Raw genomic sequence first — 26,366 nt, forward strand, 5'->3', positions numbered from 1 at the left:
CCTGAATCTCAGAGGTGTCGTCACAGGAGGGTAACGACAGCGGGGGCTGATCCAGAGATCCTGGTGCTTTGCATTTACCCCCAGGATCTAACAGGAATATCCTCAACAGGTGGCATTTTAATACACATCCTGTGGATGGAACATGCTGGTGCGGAGAAGCCCCAGTACCAAATAAAATAAATTGTGGGCAGTCCCACAAGTGCTCAGACATGTTAGAGCCTACATAACACAGTGGAGCCGCTTTAAACCTGGTAGAGGAAAAGATAATTAAGAAAGAGAACTTTTATTAGGGCAATTTCACTTTATTTTTTCCATACAGCAAGGTCAACTATAGCAGTAATAATAAAATAAGCATAAACCCAAATTGCAGCCCAGGACAGAGTACGTAACTGGAGCAACTACAAGCAAAGTAAGTCTGTGGTTATTAAGAGCAAACCCAAGCACGCCCGTCCTTCCAGCAGATGGCCCGGGGGCTGCAGAGCGCAGCTCGTTAATTCATTAATTACTGATTGCTGTCAGCTCCCAGCCTTGGCACGCACAGGATGAGCGGGCTCCTGCAAGGCTTCCGTGCAAAGGGCAGATCGCCCAGGTTGTTCCTCACCTGCTGAAAGAACAGGACCACTACGAGAGAAAACAATCCCCTACCCTACAGCTACGGGCGCTGTTCCGTTTGCCTGTCCATGGCTGAACTCTGTGAATGTCAGTACTTGTTTTGAAGAATCTTTTTTTGTGAACAAGAAACCACTGAAATTGTCAGAAACTGGTTTGAATAGCATATATCTTTAATATATTTTGATACTTTAAACATGCAGTAGATTTTGAATAATGTACGGAATATCTGAGCCATGATTCCCTGGATGGGCTGAAGTACCTGCTTTTTTTTTTCTTTTTTTCCTTTTTTTTTTTTTCCTTTTTTTTTTGTTTCTTAATGATTTTCAGGCAGATTTGACCCAGTGGAGCTTCTGTCAGTCATGAGATCTCGGAAGGATGGCAGATCTTTCCAGCTGAAAAAATCCTGGCAAACTACAAGCTGTCCACATAAAGCAAAGCAACTTTTTGGAAGGGGGATGGAGTGCTAACTCTGTGCCACTTTTGCAAGCAATTTTGTTCAGCCTGTCATTTTATTTAGCCTTAACAAAACTCCTTGTAATTATAGACATTTTTATTCAAAATAAGATCTTACTATTATACAGGTTTCTCTCTTTTTTGACTATATACAGAAGTGCAAAAAGTCAACCTTCGCTCTCGACGTCCCAACTGCAGCATAATCAACCCTCAAGAGTTTGCACACACACACTAGAATTCTTGTTACGTAAACTTTGAGTATTTGGATTATCAACAAAAAGTCCCTTGATCTATTGATTATGCAGCTTATTTATAACAAGGCCTGATATTCAGGGATTTCAAAAAATATTTAAACAATATTTTAACATTTGAAATGGATACAGTAGAAAATAAATTTTTTCTAATATCTAGGAACTAGATTTTTTTTTCTCATAATAACTAATTACAAACAAAATAAATCATCAAAATATTACTCAATTGTCTGCCAGGATTGTTGCCATAGCAACAACTTAACTTCTTACTTAGCAATGATTATATAATTATAAGATATCCATATAAAAGATCTTTGTTCTTTGAATGAAAACTAGACAAGAACTAACAATGACTGACATTCTTACATTGTCGTATTAGATCAGTAAAATAGAAATCATTTAGTTAACAATAATACGAATACTCATAAGACACTACATATAGATTCCAAACTGAGTATGTTATGAAGAAAACTACTTTTTTTTTTTGTATTTTGAAAAAGTCATCAGTAAACTCTAATAAAACAAAATTCTATGAACTGAAATGGTATCAACTGGTAATAGAAAATGAAAACGAGCTAATAAATGTAAGAAATAAAAACTACACTTTTAACAAGAAAAAAATAAGTAAATTCTCTATGGTAAGTCACTACAATAACATGTGAAGTCACCTATACTTTCTTAACACGATTGAAATTACATTGGTATGGGTTTTAACCCGTAATGTAATAATCTAAGGCTTTAATAGATGTACAGTACAATCAGGAAAATCAACACATCATTCTTATCTATAAAGCATCTCTCTCAAGCATAAAAACTCGCAGTAAACTCGGAGTATGGCGAGTTCTAGAACCAAACCCGCGCCTCTCCCTCCCTGCCCACCCGGGGCCTGGCCCCAGGCAGCCCCTGGCTGAACAGAGCAAAAATATCCTTTACTGGCTGCAACATCCAAACCACAAAAAGGAATTCCTTTGGATGAATCCATTCTTAGAACTTGAATGCACATCTATTTGTTTGTTTTTATTTTGTAAAGGCTTTCTAAGGCTATAAGCAGTTAATCTGAACAAAAAAAAATCACATATAAAACTCACCCGAGTATTAACCCACCCAATTTCTACACTAATTAACGTCTCATTTGTCCTATTTTGGTTTGTCATGCATCTGCTGTCAGTGCTTCTGCGTCTTTGTTTAGAGTCGCCGCGGACGCGGGACTTGATGAATTAAAGTGAAACCCATCTCTGCAAAACATTTATAGTCCTTGTGACTCGAGACAGAGGCTATAAATAGAGCAAAAGAAGTTCCTCAAACATTTGTTACTGTGTCTCAGAAATGGCTTTTCCCTTTGCAGATCACCTTATACAGTAACTATGCATAAATATGACATACAACGCCTTGGGAGAGTTTATAGATAATATTGTCCATAAGGGTTATGCACAGCTGGAGCATCTCTCTGGTGCTGCCCACTGGCTGTGAGGAGCAATTGGCCATTTCTGAGACAGCTTTGGTTTGAAACAGAATGGTGCCCTTTGACTGATCAGTACTCATCAAGTCAGTGAAAACGTGGTTCTGAAAATAACACTGCGGAAATAATACTCTGATGGATGTACAGTCTATGGCACTTCATGAGAATCCTTAACAACGTGGTACTTAAAGCCATTGATGTGCTTTAAAATATACACAGTTGTGGTTTTGCTTGGCACATTCATCTCTGTCAGATTCCTCTCTTCTCATTTCTTACAATCTATTACATTAAAAATATTACTCTTAAACAAAAAATTACTGTGCATGCACGCTCTCATCTATAATGGCAATTTTAAATACAAGGTGCACCTTTGTTATTTGTAAACCTTGAAAGAAATAAACTTACTTTAAAAAATTATATCTTGGTCTACAGACGTACCAATACATAATAGATGTCTGCTTAGAGCATCGTCGGCCTTTCCGGGCGGCGTCGGTGGGGAGCAGCCCCAGCAGCGCCCGGGCAGCGCGCGGGAAAGGCGGACGATGCTGCGGGCCTGGACAAGAAATCACCTCAGCACAAATACCAATTCAATGTACAAAGTAGATAGGCAACAGTGTGCAGTGGAGTCCCACGGTCTCGCTTCGTCTCGTTAACATGCAATGTGTGATGTCACTGCTGAGGGGTTCCCAGTGCTGCTGGACAGTATTTACATACACTATGGCTAATGAGCTCGGCCTCTTCCCACCCAAATCCGGCCTCTTCGCCGCCGATACCATCTGGGAAGGGAAGAGCACAAAGTGTTCTCGGCACAGCCGGGACTCAGTCACACACCCCAGCCCCAGCTCCACGCACGGCGCTGTGTCCTTGCAGGGCAGCAGAAGCGCCCCATCCCACTCGAGGCATTCCACCCGCCCCAGCCCGTGCCAGTCACCCTCCCTGCAGCACTCCAGCACTTGAACAATGTTTATGCTCAGCTGAAAGGAGCAGCCGTGATTACAAACCCACTGTGGCCAGTCCTCACCCTCAGAAATAATTCCATTATGGCCAAGGAATTGAATAAAAACACGGCAGAAATGGAGGAGAGAGGAAGGTAACACAAAACAGGAGCCATCCTGGGACAGGATGGCTGCAGGGGGGGAATCTCGCAACAGGAGAATTCAGTGTTTCCAAACCCAGGAAATGCTAGGGTTCCAAATTTTGAGATTTAAAAGCCATTCTTTCTGAAGAGAACCTGATGGAATCATCTTCCCCCCAAGTCTGCCCGCAGCTCAGGTCAGTGCTGAGGCCACCACAGACAGAGCATAAATCCCTTGGAACCCAGATTCTGCTGAGTGGGTATGTACAAACTAACACACAGTGTGGCCACTGGTACCCGTGGGATCTCCCCTCAGAGAGGAATGGCCCCTCAGGGGGGTCAGAGCCCCCACCCCCAAAGCTTACTGGTTTTATGAGAAAGAAGTTAAAAACATTCTGTCCCTTACAGCAACAAATTGCACACATAAGAGTAAGAAAAAATACAGCAACAACACATTGGGAACTTACTGTTTGATGACCAAATGTCTACATCTGTGTAACATACTTGTGGCTAGTCAGATGTTCGGCAGATATTATGGGTATCTACAGGTAAGAAATGTAAACAGTGAGTGACAGGTGCAATGAGCCCACCCAGAGGCACAGCATTTGCTACAGAACATCAGTTTGGGAAAGGGAGGATCAGCTGTGAGTCGGTGGATTTTATATCGTAACTATAAGTTAAAGTCAACTGAAGTGCTACAATAGCAACTTAGAACTGGAAAACACTGGGTTAAGTACTACTGGACAAATATAAATAAGTATTACTGGTTGTTCAGGAAATAGGAGAAGTTAACATCTACAAGTCATGCAGTGCAGTAATTGAAAATAGCCCTTTTTGTTGGCCTACACAAAATCCTGTGCTTTCAGTGTCTCAGATGATGAATTCTACAGTGGCCTCGTTTCAGTGTGATTTTGTGAAGTGTTCACTGCTGTCAGTGTCCTGGGGTTTGAACGCCAAGCCTACGATGCCCTGAGTCTGATGTTCATGGCTGGTGAAGATGCCTGGCTGAGAAGGGCTCTGCCCTTCCTGCAGCAGCCGCGGCACCGCGCGGAGCAGCGGGCAAGCCAAGCCTCCCCAGGCAGGGAAACAACCCCAAAGGGCTCGGCTGCACGAACGGGACCGAGCACGTGGCTCCCCTCACGGGCCCACCTGCTCAGTGTGCTGTGAGCAAGCCAGGATTACACGGAGCCCAGTGCCAGCAGTGCCACTGACAGGTGACACCGCGCCCTGGCCGTGGGTCACGGCGGCACCGCAGCGCCCGGGGGAGCAGACGTGCCCAGGCACAGGGAGCTGTGCTGGGGCCTGGGACACAACGTGGATTTGCACAATCCCAAATGGCTGTGGCACTTGGAAAGACACTTCTTCCTGAGGGGCACCAAGGCTGGCCTGTGGATCTGCCCAGTAAAGAGAACAGGGATTTCTTCTCAGCTAACTCATTGGCAGGTCCTGCTGCTGTTTTTCCACCCGTGTGCCCTCTCCTCCCCTGGCAGCTCACACATCACAGCATTGCCAACTCCACAGAAATGGGCTTGGAGCAGAATGAAGCTTCTCATACCATGTTTTCCTGCTGCTGCAGGACAGGCTGCGGCACCCGACTGGAGCAGCATCAGGGGCAGTGCTGTCGAACAGACCAAGGACCTTCCACACCAGCCCGGGCAGATGAAGGGCCACATCTTTATAAGCCTTTGGCATGCAGGCACACGGCATTGGGTGGCATTAAATACCTTCAGCATTGCTCACAGGGTATATACATATATGGGCATATATGTATATATGGAGGTTTGGCTGCAGAACTGCACTAAGGGGGTTATGAGGCTCTGGGGAGGAAAGGCATGAAATGACCAGATTCTCCAGCAGAAGGTTTTCCCTGTGGTCTCCCTGGGAAGTGCATGGTTACTAACAGAGAGAGGATTTTAAAATAATGACTTTTTCTGTGGCTTGTCTTGTTCTCACAACCCTCAGGACATGCACAGGATACAGAGACACACTGCAAGTAACTGTCTGGTGCAATAACTACAATATTAAGACACTTTGGGCATACAGGTGACACATATGCAGAGGTAGCCCCACCTATGAACTAGCTTTTCAAAACACAAATTCTTAGGCCAAGTTTAAAGCCCTGAGTGAGCTGTTCATTCAGCAAACATTTCTCAAGAACGTGCTAGCTGCTGAGCAGACTAACCTGGGCTGGTTTTGGCATTCTACAATATCCAGGTCCCTTTGGAGGCTCAGGATGTGCATGCCTAGGTGTCACTGCAATGATGCCATTTGGGAATTGTATATTTGAGAGATGAGGAAGCAGACAGGTTAACGAGGGCTGTACAGCTGGGGCAGCACAAAATGGTAGTGCTCAACAGGTAAAGGTGCAAAGGCTCGAAGCCAAAGGCCCTGGGGCTCACTCTGCAGCTCTGGCTGTCCTGAGGAGCCACCTGTCCTGAGCCAGGAGCCGAGTGCATCAGGTGAGCCTGCCTTAACATTGACATTTACCTGCACGGGAGCACACCTGTAAAGTGCTGAGGAGAACCTGGAGCTCCCTTTTCTAAGGGCACACATGTCATCCCACTGAGCTGGAACCAAGACCTGTATTTCAGACCAGGACTGACAGCTTCCTGGCACGGACAACTAACTGCCCAGCAAATCTCAAAAAATAATTAGCTCTTAGAAGAGGAACAGGAGGCTCTTTAAAACGTTTTTATTGTTTCAGCCAGGTGTTGCACAGAAATCTGCTTTTCTGACAGCGTCCTGTGCTCAGGTGCAGCTCCAGCCGCTCCTCTGGCCCAGGGACTCATCTTTAGAGCACTGGTTCTGGCTTTCCTGGCAGGACTTCTAATCACTTACGTGGTAAAGCTTTACTCTCATGTTCCTGAAATACATCCAAACACGGCAATGACTGGGGTGCCTACTGAGAAATAAACTCAGACTCTAATGGGCATTTTCTTATTTGAGCTCTGGTCAAAGCAATGGGCCATTCCAAGGAGAATCATAAGGCTTCAAGGAAGCCTTTTTGTGTGTGGCCCATGCTCACAGGGTTTTGTTTTACGCTTGGAAGAGGAGAGTCAGAACATGTTTGGACTGCTAAACTCAGACTGTGAGAACCTGCAACCCCTCTGCACAAAGACTCCCCTGGCTGTCCCTGAGTTCTGCACTGAAAGGAGCTGTTGGCTCCACAGAAATGGAAATAAATCATGGGTTTGTGTATTATCCCTTGCTCTTTGCATCCCTGAGAACAGAAATAAGCAGCGTGGCCTATAAATGTCAAGACTGACTCAGAAACTCTATTGTCAATTATTTTTAGCATCAGAAATGGAACTGCAGCACCTTTGGAGCACAGCTAAGGGCTGATTAAGCTGTGCTGCAGCTCTCTGAGAGAATGTGTAGGCCAACAAGAGGTCAGATCCAAACCCCCATGCTCATTAAAGCACCGATTTCGAGTTGTCTGTAAGGAACAAAGCTGTAAATTAGCAAACCTGGTTGGCTGTGGCTGTTGCAGCGAAGGGAACACTTGTGGCAGATGTTGTTGCTGCAGACACAGTGGCTGGCGTAGCACCGTGCACCATGGGAACTTTCGGAAGGAAAATCAAATAAGCAAACGTACAGAAGAGTGTAGCAGTATGGGACCAGAGCGACACGTGGGAGGGTCATTGAGCATGGTTTACCACAGCAGAAAGCCCGAGACACCATTGCCAGCGCGTGACATGCAACCACAGTGCAAAGCAGGACAGCATTCCAGGAGGGAGGGGAGGGAGATGGAAGAGAAAAAAAAGGGGAAAATGCTTGTTACCATCAAATCAAGAAAATCGACACAAACAAGCTTAACCATTTCAATATGAAAAACAACAGGAGAGCTTTTTCAATGCCCTTACATTTACAAATTTTTGTCCTTTAGAAATTCAACCCAAATATTAACTGCTAACAGAAATTAATCTTGTAGAAGGACAGAATACAGCTACGTGGTTATGGTAAGATACAGTCTTTAGTTAACATAAGATAGGTTCTAAACACTGGAACTCATAGTCCAGTCAAAATCCACCAAGGAACAATGTGCAATTAAAAACTGCTGTACAAAATTAACATCTACGTGTCCATGTCAATTAAATAAAACAATCACATTTAATTGACAGGTGTTAGTGCAGGAGGCTCGGGGAGATGGACTGGCACGAGGGCTGTACATTAAATCTAGCAGTGGATTTTGAGGGTCTGTGAGCTGCACCACAGGTTTAAGATAATCAAGAAACAAAGCTGGCACCTACCAACACTTGTAGCGGGTGTCATGCACAATATTGAGCCTGCTCATCATGCATTGCAACAGGAAGGTGGATTTGGAAAGGGAAAAGAATTAAAACAACCCATCACACGTGTAATTAGAAATTTCATTGAACAAAGAAGAAAAATTGTTATTACGGGCACAGTGGCATGTAACTGTCAGCACAATCAAACCACACAATAGCACAGTGATCCGTTAGAACGAGGCCTCAGGGACGGGTGGAGCTGTGCTGGGACCCTGCCGGGCCCTGCACGGCCAGGAAAGCCTTCCTCAGCTCTAACTCACAGCTCCTGAAACCTTCCTCCTGCCTTTTGACAAACGCCTTGTCATGGTCCTTTCCCTGCTCTCCTCAGATCACAAGAGATGCTCCAAACTCACCCTGCCTGGTGCCTGCGGTCCCCAGTGCAGGGACCAGGGACCAGGCCCTGCTGTCCTTGTTGGAGCCATCCAGGCAGATGGACAGTGGGACAGAGAGCCTCTCCTCTCCTCTCCTCTCCTCTCCTCTCCTCTCCTCTCCTCTCCTCTCCTCTCCTCTCCTCTCCTCTCCTCTCCTCTCCTCTCCTCTCCTCTCCTCTCCTCTCCTCTCCGAGCAGTGGCTGAATGGTCCCTGTGCCCTGAGCAGCTCCCAGTGACACCTCACAAGCCCTGCTCAGCCTTCTGTTCTACATTGTAGGATGTATTTTAAGCTGCTGGTGCCTAGGGTCACAGCCCCAACTCCCTTCAGGCCACACACCTGCAGAGTTCTGCCCTGCAACCAGAGCCAGAGCAGGAAGGTGTTTTTAGGATCATTCTGGCATCATTTTTAAGTATCACCAAGCTGGCAATTCTCTAAGTTACACAGCAAAATGCCTTCCACCAGACTGATCTCACAATCTTCTATTTCTGCTTCCAAGATTATAAACATATACTGATCTTCCAGAATATCCATTTTAATAAACTATTTACTTTTTAATTTAACAAATAACATTTATTAACACTGTTAATGATGAGTGACACAGCAGAAACAGAAAACACTGAACTCTGGTAATGAGATTGCAGTGGGAATGGAAACATATCCTAGCAGACATCCCAGGGCTGTACTGGGGACAGGAAACGGCTCCAGCCGTGCCCAGCGCTGGAGGGGATGCACAGCCTCAGGAGCATTTAACTGTGCAGGGAAGAATCAGGCCAGTTTAATTACTGCTGGGGCCAAGGTTATCCTCTGTCACTGCTGCATCTGTAAGGCAACAAAGGCAAGGGCATCATCCTGTTCCCTAATTACTCCTGTGTCAAGGAAGAGACTGAGCACATTGGCAAAGAAAGGGTAAAGGAAGGGCGCCTCTCCTGACCTCCCCCGGCACAAATCACAGCTGAAGCCAAGGGAATCACCTGCAAGATTAAAAAATGGAGTAGAATTTGGCTAAAAAGTACAAACAGTGAGCAGAACTGCTTTCTTGGTCCCTCTTGTGGGCATTAATGGGGTTTCAGAGCAGAAGCTCTGAGCTGTGGCTCTGCAGAGGTGCCCCATGCACACGGCTGTGCACCCTGCAATGGTCCCCCTGCACAAGGGTATGTTACACCTGCTACACATTGCTGGGTGTTACAACCACTCGGAAACATCCCTGTAACACTGTTCACTGAAAAGCTCCAAATTTCAGTCTGAATGATCATCATTAACACTATGACCAGTGCACACAGTTTTGAAAGGAATTAAAGCAAATGAACATGAGGCAGAAAGTGGAATGCTTGCTGGGGTGGCATAATTCCCAAATACAGATATTATGCTTTATGACCCTCTTACCAGTAATAAAAATAATTTTTGCTATGATCCTAATATTCAGCTTGACTTCAGAAGCTTTGACTTACTAATGAGAACACATGAATAATGAATGTTCACTTTCAATGTTCCCTGGCTGTTCGGCACAAGGCAGATTTTTAATTTGAGGATGTTCCGACCTAAATGACCACAACTTCATAACCAGATTATTTCTGCAACACAATAAAGCTATTTCTATAAATATTCTAGGTTTACTGTTGTTTTAATTATTTTTTTCTCTTTTCTCCTTTGTATTATCCCCTCAGTCTATTTTTCCTGCCCAATTTACTAACACCTAATTAAAAACAACACTCCAGACAGCACAAGCACTCCTGTGGAGGTGAGCAGTGGGGTGTGACCTTTCCCTCCCCAATATTTTGGGGGAGAGCAGTGGTTTTGCACAGGCCCAGCAGCCCCAGGGAGAAAAGTCCCCTTAGGAAAGCCTCTGGGCACTGAGTCCCAGGCAGGAGCAAGGGAGTCTCTGGTGCTGAAGCTGCAGCAATTGAACAAACACACAATGGGTTAACACAAGGCACAGGGAGCTGCAGCCTTTCCTCACGGGCTCTGGGGTTCAGCTGCCACCCTGCCCCTTGCAGCTGCACCACCCAACTCCTGGGAGCATCCTGCCAACCTGACCCCTTGCTCTGGAGGCCAGTCTGGTCACCTGGGGGCACACCTGGGGCCGAGCAGCTGCACTCACACTCCTGAGGAGAAGGGAGCTGAGGCACAGCATGGTCCCAGGCACTGGGCAGGATGTCACTCAGCTGCCCCAGGAGCACTGCAGCAGCCCCAGGAGCACTGCAGGACATGGAGCAGCTGAAGGTCTGAGGACCTGGAGCTCTGCACATTCACAGAGGAAGGGTCACCCACGTCTGCCAAGGTGTCCCCAGCTGGCAGCCAGGAGCCAGGGACCAAACCCAGGCATGCAGAGCCTCCTGACTCGGCACACTAACTGCCCTTATCTCAACAGCACAAACGTTCCTGGCTCTTTCTTGCCACACCCCTGAACTCCCCTCTCAGCCTGGGGACAGCTTCCAGCAGCCATGGTTTCGGGGACCCCTCAAGAGGGGAGCTGTGCACAGAGGGAGCTTTAGTTGAGAGAGGTGATGTGCATGTCTGAAGAACATTTAATCACTTAAGGGGTGCTGGAGTGCAGTGTCCACTCCCAGGCATGGATGCTCCCTGGATGTGATCACATCCCTGGCACACAGGCAGCCAGAACAATGCCTTACAATTCAGAAGAGGTATCTGAGGTTTCCTGCAGTATCAGTGGGAAAACATGAGGAGTGAAGTGCCCTGCAGAGGGGAGGGTCCTGCCCAGGGCACACCCACCCTGTGTAGGTTCTGCAGGTGTCCCCCCCTCCAGCCCTCCTGCACACTCTGCCTGGAGCAACTAGGAACACTCACACCTTGGGTGTGTGAACCTGAAAAATGTCACTTTAATTCAGATCCCACTGAGCTGCCCTGGCCCTGCTCCGTGGCCGTGGAGCTGGGGGCACCCACGCTCTGTGCTCTCCATGGCTTTGCAGGGACAGATGGAGAAACTCTGTGTCCATGTGACTGAGCCCAAACAGGAACTGATCCCAGCTCATTTGAAGCAGAAAACTAAAAAGGGCAAGGTGCCAAAGTCATTTTTCAAACTTTTTGGAAAGTACTGGACTACTGGAAAGCTCAAATTGCAGCTATCTGAAAAATATAAAGAGAGAATTTATAATAGCTCAGGCTAAAAACTCCCTTACTTTTATTGTGTAACATATACTAAACTCCAGTGGTCAGGAAAGGTCTAATGAAGCTCAAGAACCACTGCCAAGCTCCTGGAGGTTTCAGTGTGGATCTGCTGGAGGAAGAGCTGAGGTAAGGTGTGTCAAGAGCCAGTGGGAAAGACCCCAGTCTATGATGAGGTGCAAATGGGGTCTGGCACACACAAACCACAACCCCAGTTCCTGAGTTCCAGGGGGAAGCACAAAGGCAGCTCCAGCATTTCCAGGAACCATCCAGCCCCTTGCTGCTTTCATGGAAGCTGGAAAATTGCAGTTTACAGACCCCACTAGTCATGCTGTGCCAAAAGAGATCTGTAAATTGTTTAACATTCATAGGAAGGATTCTGAGTCTATCTGGATGGGGCTCTGAGCTCTGAGCAGCCTGGTCTATTGGAAGGTGTCTCCCCATGGCAGGGGTTTGCAATGAGGCGGTCTTTAAGGCCCTTCCCAACCCCAGCCATCCAGTGGTTCCATGAGTCTATGACTGCATATGCATTTTTATATGAATTTTAATATGTGGGCTAGGGATCTGACCTGCAGCTTACCCAACCCATCTTGCTATTGATTCCAGCAAGCTTTGCAACATTTACCAATACATTTCAGTGGCTGCAATGCATTTTTGCATTATTAAAATGCACTAGATCAAGAAACTGATTTTTGTGCCATTTAAAGTACACAAGTGGTTGCATGCCAGATCATGACAGAATAGTAAAGGGCACTGTACTGATCTCCTGGGAACATACTTGCTGAAGATGCTCTGGATAAAATCCTTTAAATTTCTGGGTAGAGACTGATTACCTGTATTTCTTCCCCTTCCCAGTCTGAATTAAGAGGGGCTGTCCTCACAGACTCTATCTCATTTCTGAGTACAGCTCTATCAGCTCTGCACACTCCTGGAATGATGGTGCTGCTTTAGTGTGGGTTCAGGTGTAACAAACTACCTCAGCTGTGTAACCAAGGGCAGAAGCTCCCAGGACATACTGGAGATCATTTCTCATGCAGTGCCATCAGCAGAACCAAAGCACGTATTCCAGCTTTATGTCCCATCACTAGTCCTCCAAAAGTATTTCTGCTTAATCCATAGTAGAGCCATCAACTCTTCACCAATTACACCAGGACTCTTGGCTGAGAACAAGCACTTGGCTTTACTCAGTCCAAGACCAGCCCTGAGACATCAGCGGTGGATGCCCAAGCTGTGACTGCTTGTGTAGGTTTGTGTTTCTCCACCTGTGAGACTGCCTGTGCTGCCTGGGATCACTGCACCCCATTAAAACCTCATTAAAAAACCCCTGCGTGTGTGTGACTCAGAGCCACCGCTGCCAAGGCCAAGGGGTCTTACAGGGAAACAAGCACAACAGCGGATATGGAAGGAAGAGCAGTTAATCCAGGGAAAGAGGAAGGAGAGAGGAGATTTCAAATTCTGATTTGGGTGAGAGAGCATGATGCTGATTTTGTGTTAGACTGGAGAAGTCCCGCCCAGTTTCTGCGAGGAGCAGAGAGAAGGCAGCGTGCCCACAGGCAGCCCCTCCTGTGCCCAGGGGCAGGGGCACTGCCGTGCCCTGCCTGGAGGAGCTGCCCGAGCCTGGCACAGCAGCCTCAGCGCACACCGCGTTTGCACCAGCGACCTACAGCTGCCTCCTAGAGTGCTGCTCCCAGAAATCCCCCTGCCCCGCCCCTGGAAAGGCACCAGTGATGCACTTACCTGGTGGGAGAAAGGCTGTATGCTGCTGTAACTGCATGTTGGCAAGAGCTTGCTGGTATTGGAAGATACCAGTGTTAAAGACTGCGGTGGCACCATTGGTTTTTTCAAGCGCAGGCCTCTTTGGTAAGGGGGGAAGTACAGCTTGAGGAATTCCCTGAATGGTGGATGGGTATAAAAATAAAGTCCAGTAACAAAAAGAAAGAAAAAAGGGGAGAGGGTGGGTGGGGTGTGGAGGAGGATGGGAAAGAAGGAGGGAGGGAGGGAGGGAGGGAGGGAGGGAGGGAGGGAGGGAGGGAGGGAGGGAGGGAGGGAGGGAGGGAGGGAGGGAGGGAGGGAGGGAGGGAGGGAGGGAGGGAGGGAGGAGAAAAGGAGAGAGAAAAAGGAAAAAAGAAAAATCAGTAGAAGGCAAAATAACCAGGCAGCACCATGTTTCTCCATGAGCAAGCAAGCGGCATAGCAGACTGAACTACCAAATAAAAGGCGAGGGAACAGCTTTCCAGGGAGCACTGTTTGCCTACCACGACAGCGGCACAGGGAGCGGCGGGACAGCCGCCGCGGGCACCGGCATCAGTGCCATGCCAGGGAAAGCTTCGGGTGGGCCAGGAGCGAGGCTCTCGGGGAAGCAGCACTGCTAGCTCCATGAGGATCACACATAGAAGCCATGTTAATAGTCACCGTCTGGAGTGGATGGCAGGGCCGTGGTGACACCCCAGTCCCCGGGCCCCAGCGCTGCCCGGGCATGCAGAGCGCGCCGCATGCCGGCCCCGGCCGCCTCCGCGCCACCAAGCCATGCCAACGCCCCTGCGCCGGCACCCGGGAGGGACAGGGACAGGGACAGGGACAGGGGAGGGGACGGGAAGGGGCCGGCGGAACGCGGGGGCGGCAGGGAGGGCACCCAGCCTGGCCCGGCCGCCCGCACGCCCTTTGCCGGGGACGCGGGGAGGGAAACCGGGAGGTTCCATTGCTACACATTAACCCCAAACTCGACTCTACGATACAGCTACATGCCAAGCTAAAAGGTGAAAGGTCATAGTACCAGGTCAAAGGTTGCCTCGAGGGGTCGCTTCAGTGATTTGACAGCCGACTGAGTCTTAATTAGCAGGCAGCGAGCACATGATGGCAATGGCCAGTGGGGTCAAGCGCATTAACATAAACAGCAAGCAGAGGTGCGTCATGGGGGCAGCAGTGCATTTGGGGAGGTGAGAAAAAACAAATAAAAACAAATCACCGGATGCCGTGTACAACGGTAACAAGACTAGGCATGCACGGGCCGACGGGCAGGGCAGCGGGGCGGCAGGGGGGGCCCGCACAGCCGGGCTCACGGCCACGCACAGCCACCGCCTCGCCCCGCCGGCCCTGCCGCCCCCTCTGTGCTCCGCTTCCCACACCCACGGCTCAGCACAGGCGGGACCCCCTGCCACCACAGCCCCCCGGTGCTGCCCTTGCCTCGCCAGCACACCAGCTCCTCACGGGGCCCAGGCCCGGCTGCTACAGCTACGGGCCTGCACTGCGCCCGGGACAGCCACCGCCAGCCCTAGGGGACACGGGACGGGGACAGCAGCAACACGGTCAATCCGCTCCAAACTACGCCTCTACAAACACGGACTTACAGAAACTAAACACGGATTTATCTGGCTGTGCAGCTGGGCAGATCCACATCTGCCCACACACACAGATGTACAGCCAACCAGAGACACAAGGAGCCCACACGTACAGACACGCACACACGTATGCACGCACAGAGGTACACACAGCTACTCCGGACATCAGCAGGCAAAATTAGTCAAACACCTCAATGGTCTGGAACTACTTCACAGCAGATCTGGCACCACATGCTGAGAAAGCTCATTGCACCGGGTAGTGACCGGGGTCCCCAAGCACACGCACCCTCCTCAGCAAGGACAAACACACATCCACCATTGCCTCTCCTCAATGTACGTCTACGTCCACGAGCGCTCCCACACTCACCATGGCAGCTGCAGTCGCTGCTGCTTGGGCAGCTGCAGCTTGGTTAACCTGGTACTGGGCAGCCTTGATCTTGGCTTGCAGGTGTGCAGGAGGGTGAAAATATTTGCACTTTTCCCGGGAGCACCTCCCTTTGATGTAATCCATGCAGACGGTGACGGTGTTGTCGTTGGTGTCGATCATGGCGCTGTCGGCGGGGTGAGCGAACCGGCAGTCGTTCTCTCCCCTGTTGCAGTTCCCACGCTGGTACTCTCGACACACCTGTGACACCAGGAAAAGAAAGACACTTACTTTGGGTGATGGGTGTCACAGGCACGGCTTGGAGCAGAGACAAGCTTTCTGAAAATCTGCCAGAGCACCATGAGGAAGGGGCCTGGCCCAGGCGGTGCACTGCCGTGGGATGGGGGGCTCAGGAACCTGGCAGCAGAGACTGGCTTCCCCAGAGCCACTTCTGCTGTCAAGGAGCATGAAACCCCACCGTGACCAGAGCCAAGCACACAGCAGGTGTCACTCTGGCTCCCACTGAGCTGCCCAGGGGGCTGTTTCTGTCTCCTGAAATGTGCCGTGGCTGCTCTTGGGCACCACCCAAGCACCCCAAGGTGCTCGGCCATGCCCTGCTGTGACCTGGCTGTGCTCCATGTGCTCATTAGGGTGAGTGGATGGTGTGTGGCCACCCCCAGGGAGCCCCACCGGGTGGGCACTCTGTGTCCATGTGCCCCCAGGATCCAGGCACCTGCCAGGAGACAGCAAGCCGAGCCCACGGTGGTGGCACAGCCCCTGTGCTGCCCAGCCATCACCCTGGGGAGGTGAGGAACAGCAGCAGCACAGCCGGAGCAGCCACTGCCAGCAGCCAGATGGAGCTGAGGGCTCAGACACTGCAGCTGCGTGGGTGACAGCCCCTGCAGTGTCCCCGGGGGCTCCAGCCAGCCCCGAGCCCACACAGACACGGACTGTGCCACCAGTGTGACCAACACCAGCCCCCTCTGCACACGTGCCAGCCCTGTGTCTGACACACTGACTGACAGACTGACGCGGGCTCCTGTCACGGTCAGCTCTCCCCAAACTGCCAACAAAACACACTCTGCATCCCAGATTTCCAAAGGCCGCAGGAAACAAAGGGACAAAAGCAACCAGGTCTGCATAAAAATAAAACCCTTTAGCAGATGGAATTTCCTGTTCAAGGTGGGTGCCTGTGAGCTTGGATCATAAGTATTTCCTCAAGGACCTCAGCTCTGATCCCTGCAACAACCCAGATTTGGTGGTGGTTCGGTTTCCCTTCACACCAGTCCTCTGGCTGCTGTTTAACCCTCGTGCCACTGCCTGTGCCACCTGCAAATCCTCCATGGGTATGAACTGACCCCTGCAGGACCAGGACCAGGTCAAAACATTTGTCCTGTGTGAAAACATTTGTCCAGGGCCATTCCTGCAGGACCCTGCTCATAGGCTTTTTTTACATGGTGACAGACTCCAGGTATGCATTGGCACCTGAGCCACCTGAGTCAAGCCCAGCCCCGCCATGGCCCCTGCTCATCCTGTGCCCTCTTGCTCAGGGCCCACAGAACAGATTCTGCAGCACGCCAGAAACAGCTCAGGCAAATTCCTGGGCTGGAAAAGAACCACTGGCCTGCCAGGTAATCCTGCAGCCAGATCCCTTCCCTGGTCCCGTCCCCTGCAGTGACACATGCCAGCCAGCACAACAGCCCTGATCTGATCACCCACAGCTGACCAGCTCCAAGAACTTCTAAGCTGCTTCTTTCTGGCAAAGCATGGCATGTAAGAACCAAGCAAGAAACAGCAGCTTGGCTGTGGTCATTCCTGACTTGGGAACACTTCTAATAGAAAATGATGGCATTCCAACAGAAACAGCTGGTTTTGATAAAGTGTTAGGCAATTCCTTTTTCTCTCTCTCTGTCCTTCTTGCTTCTTTTCTAGTTCACTGAAGAACTGAAGAACCACACTTTGTTTGAGATATTTCCTGCAGGGGAGGAGTGTGAGGAAAGCTATGGAAAAGCCTGAAGCCATGACATTTCCATCCTGAGATGCAGATTCCTTACAGGAGTGGCTGAAAGCACTGGACACCCAACAGCTGCACGCTGTCAGTGTGAAATCCAGATGAAAGCCATCCCACTGCTAGTATCAGTCACTGACCTCACTTCACCAAGACTCACATTAATTCAGGAGACACAGTGCTGCCCGACAGAGCTGTGGTGTCTGCCTGCATCCCTGAGAACCCCAGGTGTGCTTACTGAGAGCTTTCAGCCTGGGAACAGCCTGGGTCTGTGTGCCAGAACGTGTGCTGACTTAATTCCTGCCAGAGTATATCACTCTTGAAAACAAATATTTAAAATTCTAAGCAGAACCAATCATAGTCCAAGATTAGATGCTAACATCATTGTGGTTATTTTTCTCCAGGACAGTTCATTCCAAGGGAGAGTGAGTGAGTGGAGCCTTATAAAGCTCTGATCATGCCATAACAAATGGCAATGCCGCAGCTGCAGCTCCCTGGAAGGGCAGGTAGACACTGCTGGCTCCTCTGGGAGGTAACAGCCAGGTCATGCAGAATCTCCAAAATCCATTCTGTGTTTCTGTAGCCTATAAAGTACATTCAAATATTTTGCTGCTCATAAAATTTACATGCTTGTTTAGTGTTTGGATACTAAATTTGGATACTCCAGATCAGATGACCACTGTACTGGAAAGCATTTGCAAGTTATGTTCTCACCTACATGTTTCACTGCTTAAACTGAATTTGCAGAAGGGAAAAACAGTATTGTGACCCTGAGAGTGCCACTCTAGCATCTCCCTCTCATGCAGAGGAGTTTGGCTCAGCAGTGCACCACTTCTCTGAACAGCAGCATCAAGAGAATGCAGCATCCAGAGGGACAAATCCTGCCTGCTGAGGTCCCAGATGACATCAGCTCCCTGTGCACAGCGGTCACAGCCCGTGGCCAGCACCAGGGCTGCCCTGGAGGGGCACATAAAGGGTGCTCCTGCTTCCCTGGCTGCTTGGGGACAATGGGTACATCCTGCTTATGACCAGGCTGCTTTTGAGGCCTCATGTCCCACACTGACCATCCATGGGCACTGCAGGGCTGGAAGCACAATCAAACACAGCAGCTGATCTTGGCAGCACAACCCAAAGGGTTCCCACCATAGGCATCCTCCTCTCCATACTCATTTCCAAATCCATTATGATTTATTTATGAATTTACCTAATTGCATTTTGGTTTTAATCCACCTCTGGCAGGTGTCCATCTTTAAACAGAGTCCTCAAGGGAAAATCATCCCTGGGTGATTACAACCAGCCACCTCTGTGCCAGCTCAGAGCTCGGCACGGCTGCCTCCCTGCAACCTGAGCATGCTTTGGGGAACGCTTCCCTTGGGGAAAACATCTCTAAAAAGGGAAATGATGTGATCCCACAGGAGGGTGACCTGTGGTGATGTGAGCTCTGAGAATAGTGACAGCAGCAGCGGGAAATGCTGGCTGCCAGATGACCTCCACACTGCTCCCAGCTCGCCCCTTCCGAGCAGCAGCCTGTCAGTCAGGGATGCAGCTAAGGAAAAGGAATTCATTTCCCTTGGAAGGAGAGTTAATCCCTGTTAGTGCAGATGCACAGGCAGAAGGAACAGAGTTACAAATACAGCAGGCTGCATAAAACAGAGATCCTTCTTGCTCCTCCCAGCGTGCTCCCTGAGCTCAGTGAGCAGACCCACTGCCAGAAGGGAGACCAGCAGCCTTGAGCCCTCACCCTGCCGTGTCCAGCACACACCAGGTGACAGCAGAGCAGCCCGGCTGCTCAGCCTCCCCTCTCGCTGCCTTTTAACCCAGCCAGGGCTGCCAAGCACCTGCTCTCAGGCTGTGCCCAGGGGCTGAGCTCTGTGTTCTCAGGCTGTGCTTTCAGGATGTGATCCACACTCTCAGGCTGAGCCCCATGCTCTCAGGCTGAGCTCCACACTCTCAGGCTGTGCTCCACACTCTCAGGCTGAGCTCCACGCTCTCAGGCTGAGCTCCACGCTCTCAGGCTGAGCTCTCAGGCTGTGCTCTCAGGCTGAGCTCCATGCCCTCAGGCGGTGCTCCACACTCTCAGGCTGAGCTCCACGCTCTCAGGCTGAGCCCCATGCTCTCAGGCTGTGCTCCACACTCTCAGGCTGAGCTCCACGCTCTCAGGCTGAGCTCCACGCTCTCAGGCTGAGCTCCACGCTCTCAGGCTGAGCCCCATGCTCTCAGGCTGAGCTCCACGCTCTCAGGCTGAGCTCTATGTTCTCAGGCTGAGCTCCACGCTCTCAGGCTATGCTCCATGCTCTCAGGCTATGCTCCACGCTCTCAGGCTGAGCTCTATGTTCTCAGGCTGAGCTCCACGCTCTCAGGCTATGCTCCACGCTCTCAGGCTGAGCTCCACGCTCTCAGGCTATGCTCCATGCTCTCAGGCTGAGCTCCATGCTCTCAGGCTGAGCTCTATGTTCTCAGGCTGAGCTCCACGCTCTCAGGCTATGCTCCATGCTCTCAGGCTATGCTCCACGCTCTCAGGCTGAGCTCTATGTTCTCAGGCTGAGCTCCACGCTCTCAGGCTATGCTCCACGCTCTCAGGCTGAGCTCCACGCTCTCAGGCTATGCTCCATGCTCTCAGGCTGAGCTCCATGCTCTCAGGCTGAGCTCTATGTTCTCAGGCTATGCTCCATGCTCTCAGGCTATGCTCCACGCTCTCAGGCTATGCTCCACGCTCTCAGGCTATGCTCCATGCTCTCAGGCTGAGCTCCATGCTCTCAGGCTGAGCTCCATGCTCTCAGGCTATGCTCCACGCTCTCAGGCTGAGCTCCACGCTCTCAGGCTGAGCTCTATGTTCTCAGGCTGTGCTCTCAGGCTGAGCTCCACGCTCTCAGGCTGAGCTCCACGCTCTCAGGCTGAGCTCCACGCTCTCAGGCTGTGCTCCACACTCTCAGGCTGAGCTCTATGTTCTCAGGCTGTGCTCCACGCTCTCAGGCTGAGCTCCACGCTCTCAGGCTATGCTCCACGCTCTCAGGCTGTGCTCCATGCTCTCAGGCTATACTCCATGCTCTCAGGTTGTGCTCCACACTCTCAGGCTGAGCTCTATGTTCTCAGGCTGTGCTCTCAGGCTGAGCTCCATGCTCTCAGGCTATGCTCCATGCTCTCAGGCTATGCTCCATGCTCTCAGGCTGAGCTCTCAGGCTGTGCCCCAAGCTCACGGCAGCCTGCAGCCCGTCCCTGGCTCCCCGCCCACGCTGCCAAAGCACCGATAAGGTGCTAAAAACACTGTCAGGCCTTTCAGATAAGAGAGATTCGGAGCGAGGGAGAGCAGCAGCTCAAGAGCACGGACACTTGTCAGGGTTGTAGCAGGGATGATAAGCCAGGTGCGGGAGGCCAGCAGGGGAGCGGGGGCACCGTCTGCCCCAGCCAGAGAGGCCGAGTCATCTGCACCCAGCAGCTGCAGCTCTGCACCTCTCCCTAGTGCTCAGGGGCTGTGCCCCCACCATGCCAACGCCTTCTGGGCACACACTAACGGCTTCGTGGCACCCTTGCTGCTGCCATGATCATTCCTAAATATTCCCATTTCTTTCTGCAAGGGAGGGTCAGAAGCAGAGTGGCAGCCTGAACTTAGGGTACAATCACTCTGTCACTCCTCGTTCTTACCATCACACAGATACCACATTACCAGCCCAAGTGAAACCTGCATTATTTGCTTTCACAAGGAAAGTATTTCCCACCTAGAAGACATAATAAAGGACAGCATTTGTGAGAGGAAGTTCCAGCAGCCAGCTCCTACCTCCAGCCTGTCTGTCCTCATCAGCTTCTGGGCGGCGGCGGCGGCGGCAGCAGGAACCGGCACGCCGGGGTTCCCTGTCACCAGCATCGGGGCCGTGGGCAGGATCTCAGCAGGGACCAGGCCTGGGGACACGGGCCCCAGGTAGGGGTTGAAGGCGGCTGACGCGTTGGTGGCTAAGCTCGGTGCGACAGAAAACATTGGCTGCAAGTGGAGACAGGGAAACAGACACTTAACATTTGGTGCGCAGCAGCTTGCCACGCTGTCACCAAAACAACTCTTCAGCATGCCCTGGCGCTGAACGAGGTGAGTTTCTGCTGCTAACTGGAAAGGAGCATTTGCTGTGTTTGTGGCTCACGGGGAACACCCGTGCAGTCGTTGCAATGAGCAGGAGCACGGGACAGGGATCCCCCCCAGCCTCTGCTGGTCCTGCTGCTCCAGCTTCCCTGCACACTCACAGCACGTGGCAGCTCCTGAGCAAACTCACAGAGGATCCACCCTCCAGCAATGCCACAATGAATGACAGATACTCTGTGGGGTCACAGAGAGTCTGGGGCTACCAGGGGGACATGGCCACACCAATACAATGCTGGCTCTTGGGGAAAAGGCATCTGAGAGCCCTGACAAAGCATCAGCCACACTCGACTTCAGGGACACGCAAAGCTTTTCTGACCCTGGCACAGCTAGAGCTGGCCCAGGAACTCCTGAGGTTTCACAGCCACAATCCTCCCGTTTTACAAACAGGCTGGCCACGCAGATAATCAGACACTCACTGCATCAGGGAGATGCTTTAGTTAGGCTAAAACATTAAACCAGTGGAAGAAACAGCACATGCAAACATGATTTTATTTTGTTTGTTTGCAAGTTTTCAAAAGAGAGTCAAGTGCCCTTGTGGGTATGAAGATAATTGGGTGTAGAGCCCAAATAATGCTGTGAAAACCCAACATAGAACTGCTACACTGCGGCAAGGATTAAATAACTCTCCTACCCCCAAATGCAGTGTAACTGCCAAATAAAATTCAGCCAGGAGTGTTTGTCTTTCACTATGTAAATAAGGCAGTTACTCAAGGCATTTAGGTTCTTTTCCCCAACTAATTTTTAGAGGGAAAAACAACTACAGACTTAACACAACTCTTTCTCTGTTTCATATCAATTTAAGGCAGACAGCAGCGAAGAGCACATGTTCCTGTATATCTGAGGAAATGACTGAATTGTTTGGAAGCAAGAGACATTGGAAATAATGAACAAAACCATGCAGGGATTACTGGAGAAAACAGAATGAGAGTTCTGTAAATGGGTATAATTTCTGTAATGCTTATGATTCTTCATCCATGTGAATGAAAAACAACCTGGCAAATATTACAGGAAATTAAATATTACCCTTAAATACACTATTAATTAACTGCACTTTTCATTACTGGGTTATCAGCTATGTAATAATGAACTTCAAAATACAACCAGTCTGTTAGCGTGTAACTTAAGAGATGTTGGTGTTTGATTTCAGCCCAACACACTCAAACAGACACCTGTGTGCCTGCTGTACAGCAAATAAGACCACCCCATTTATTTTCTACTGAGCTTATTTTCTAGCAATATAAATACCCTGCAGCCTTTTGACCACTGCAGAATAACAGCATGTTACCAGAGCCAGCTGGCATTGCTCTGAGGCTCACAGGGACATTGTGATGTGCTGCACAGTCTAAGTGGGGACACGCCCCTGTCCTACAGCCCCACCAGCACACGGCCAGGGCACAGAGCCACCCCAGCTCTCTGCTGCTGGATGGGCTCACACTGACTGATGCACTAGCCGTGGTCAAGCTGAGCCTAACTCCCCCTAAACTAAAGCTCAATTCCAGCAAGCAATTCTTGGGGACAGTTCCCTTGAGTGAAGGGAAAACACCCAGTGGGCATCCTCTCAAAGCCAGGACTTTCCTAGAGCACATAATATTGCAAAGGAAACAAAAATCTCATGCAGATCACTCGCTTACCAAACTCTGAGAATAAAGATGCAAAAGATAAATTAACCCAAGATTACTGAAATAATTAAAAACATTACTTCAGGCAAGGCAGAATTAATCAACACAAAGACATACAGAGGGGCATTCCAGTGATTTCAGAGGGGCCTTTCAGTGGGTTCCTCCCCCATTCCCGAGCTCTGTGGGATTTCCCTGGCGGGGAAGCCTGTGCTGCCTGCTCTCAGCCCAGCTCCTGAGGAGCCCCTGGGGTGCACGTACCACGGGCTGCAGCGGGGCTCCGGGCATCATGGCATTGGCCAGCTGCATCTGCTGGGCCAGCATGGCCATGTTCTTCTGCTGGATCAGGTTATTGCGGCCATTGATCTCCAGCTGCGTTTTTAAGTGTGGCGGTGGGTGAAGATATTTGCAGTTTTCCCTTGAGCATCGACCCTGAAGAAGAGAATGGACACAGTAGGATTAGAAGCTGCATCTTTGCTCCTTATGCCATGGGCTAAAGCAAACACAAGCAGACACACTTACCAGATACCTGGAAAATGAGACCTTACATGAGCACAATGTAGAAGTCAGAGCAAATTACTGCTAAACGGGTAGCATGGAACTACAACATGTGTCGCTGGAATCAGAGGAGCAGTTAACCAACCTGAAATCCAGATTAAACTCAACGTCCTCATTTCAGTGCTGGGATTTAGGCTGTGCCACAAGTCTCTGGATGAGATCCAAAGCCCGGCAGTACGTGTTGTACACCCCAACCTCTTAATGTACTTCATACACTCAAATGCTTTACGGCCATAAAAAATCATTCCTGTGATCTAATGCAATGTCCTCTGGCTCCCAGGAAACAAGGAGCCTCACTGCTTCCCCACTGAGACCAGCATTTCTATCTACCTGTCTAGGAGATGGTCTTTAAGGAAAGCTATTTACTCAGTTATACCAGAATATACCACAGCCCCAGGTAAATTGTGCTTATGCTTCACTATCACCAGCTACTATCACTTACATCCTCCTTGTTTGCATGTAGCTCTGGAGCTCAGGGCACCTTTAACCTTCAATCTCTTCTAATTTACAGATCTTAGCGAATTTCCCAGAAGAAATGCAGACTTGTCTGTCTGGGAGCAGGGCTTCTTGTCTCACTTTTATTCCATGGACCTTTACAAATGGCCCACAGAGCATCCAGGAGCTGGAAGTCACAGGCTGGAAACCAGTGGCACAGATCTCCCCAGAACATGGGCAGCATTCATCCCCTGCCCCTGCAGCGAGCAGCTCCCAATTATCTGTCACTGGATCCTGCTAACTGCATCAGCAGAGGGCAAGGCAGATCTTCATCTCTCTGAACCTTCTCTGAACTCTCTTCCAACCATTACAGAAGCAGTATCATAAGTGAGTAAATTCAGAGGTGGCAGGGGATGCTGCAGTGTCCTGACGGGCCACACCAGCACAGCGGAGGATTAACCCAAGCAGTCCTGCTGGACTAAAGCTCAGCACAAATGCTCCTCAGCAGAGGCCCTCAAGGCCAGTGGGGTGAGGGGCAGAGGGCCAGCGGGGTCCCTGGGTGTCCCAGCCACGCTCAGGTGCCGGGGGTGCTCTGCCCCAGGCCTGGGCTCAGCAGTGCCAGGCAGTGCCCGCTGAGCCAGCTCAGCCCCTCTGACTGCACCGAGCCTGCAGCAGCTGCCACACAAACTGCTCACTCTTATTGCAAGGTGGCTGCAAGCACACCTTTGCTTTGCTCTCCTTGCAGCACTAAGTCTCTTAATTTCATGCTGCCTCTCCATTTCTTTTTTTGGTGTTTAATAGATAGATTTATTTCCTACTCTGTATAGTTCACTTTCATAGTCAGAAATGAAGGAATGCTACCCACTCCGGATGGGAGCAGGATGTGCCTGACCTTGCTGTGTTCAGCCTCCTGTGACACCCCATCAGGTGCAGCACCGGGCTCAGCACGGTCTGGTGATCAGGACTTGCATTGGGAGCATTTTTCACCTTGCCTTCAGGGGAGCAGGAACTTGTACCCGTCCCCAGGCACCTTCCCACAGGGCAGAAGCATCCCCAGCTACTCACCATGGCTTTACTCCCCACAAAGGACAAGGCACTTTGTGTGAACACTTACAGAATTGTGGAAAACGTGGCAAACTCAGACAAAAGAAAATGACCAATCACGCCTTGGAAAAATCACTCCCAAATTCTACATTCAGAAATTCCAGGGTATTCCTAGAAGACTTGGATCCTCTGACAGTACACCTAGGTTTTTCAGACCTGCACACGGGTGAACAGGAGTGTGCCCATTTCTGTGCAGTCACCAGCAGGCTCTTCCCCACAACACCAGTTTTCTGGGAAGCACAGCACAGCCTGTTTTTAACATCCCACTCTGTATGTTAGGAATACAACTGCAGCTTTTGCTCTGTGACAATAATCTCCTTCCAGAAAACATCCTGGTTGTATATTTAGTAATAGAAAAGCTTTCTTGGGATCCCCTTCTGACACTGCAAGCTCCACTACTAGCTGAGTCTGTGATTCTGCAATTTGAAGTGGCTATTCATGGTCAGACCTACAACCCTCTATCATTTAACAGGCCACCTCCTAGACACAAAATAAAAATCTTGTGGCCAGCAGCGACTCCAGTGAGCGCTGCACATCCCACCTGCCCTGCATGAACACACACCACCCCCTCACCATGGAACAGTTATTAATGCCTGACAGAATTTTCAGTCGCTGAAACACGTGTGGATGTTCTGAGAGTGCTGTAGCACCCACTGCTGCTGCTGGAGCTCCCTCAGCCAGGGGCTGTGCCTGGGGCTGCCTCCCCCAGGCTGGGGATGCCAAAGCTGCAGAACCAGCAGCCACAGCTCAGCAGTGCAGCTGGAGCACAGGGAATGCTTCTGACCCAAAACAAACACACAAACACCTCCCTCTGACAGGGAGCACAAATCCCTGCGACCCGGCGCGTTTGAACCCGAGCAGGAGGATGGCTGCTACATACCATCAACTATTGCCTGAAAATGGTAAAACTATTTATCCTGATGCCCATGGGTTTTACAGGAAAACAATTAACTCCATCTAAGCTATGGTTTCCTTTTTAAAAATAAACTGCTTGCAGGAGCTTTGTGTGGAGGCTGCCCGCCACATTCAGAGAAACCTTTTTAATATCTGTATTTTAATATTCAGGACCTGCGTGGCTGCCCTGGAGCAGCCTGCAGCCCCGTGAGTCGGTGACTGACCCCTCTGAGGCCAGTCAGAGGCAGGGCTGCAATCACTGAGCCTCCACACAAGGCTGATGCAC

At 50.2% G+C, this 26,366-nt stretch overlaps 1 protein-coding gene across 7 annotated transcripts in view; it reads right to left on the minus strand.

The window, feature by feature from the left end:
- Positions 1–267: 267 nt before the first annotated feature.
- Positions 268–26,366, minus strand: part of MBNL1 (muscleblind like splicing regulator 1) — a 60,788-nt gene continuing 34,689 nt past the window's right edge. For 2 of the 7 annotated variants that reach the window (XM_036388463.2, XM_036388464.1), the window contains exons 3-11: positions 23,351–23,521; positions 21,120–21,320; positions 15,340–15,597; positions 14,408–14,461; positions 13,372–13,525; positions 8,101–8,136; positions 7,318–7,412; positions 4,318–4,392; positions 268–3,551 (exon numbers count right to left, since the gene is read on the minus strand). In XM_036388463.2, coding sequence (XP_036244356.1) covers positions 4,336–4,392; positions 7,318–7,412; positions 8,101–8,136; positions 13,372–13,525; positions 14,408–14,461; positions 15,340–15,597; positions 21,120–21,320; positions 23,351–23,521 — 1,026 coding nt within the window. In that variant the 3' untranslated portion in view covers positions 268–3,551; positions 4,318–4,335. The remainder of the gene's footprint in view (positions 3,552–4,317; positions 4,393–7,317; positions 7,413–8,100; positions 8,137–13,371; positions 13,526–14,407; positions 14,462–15,339; positions 15,598–21,119; positions 21,321–23,350; positions 23,522–26,366) is intronic. The other 5 variants (XM_036388465.2, XM_036388466.2, XM_036388469.2 and 2 more) reach the window with 5 other exon arrangements.

The sequence above is a fragment of the Molothrus ater genome, chromosome 10, assembly GCF_012460135.2.
Source record: "Molothrus ater isolate BHLD 08-10-18 breed brown headed cowbird chromosome 10, BPBGC_Mater_1.1, whole genome shotgun sequence".
Classification (NCBI taxonomy): Eukaryota; Metazoa; Chordata; class Aves; order Passeriformes; family Icteridae; genus Molothrus; species Molothrus ater.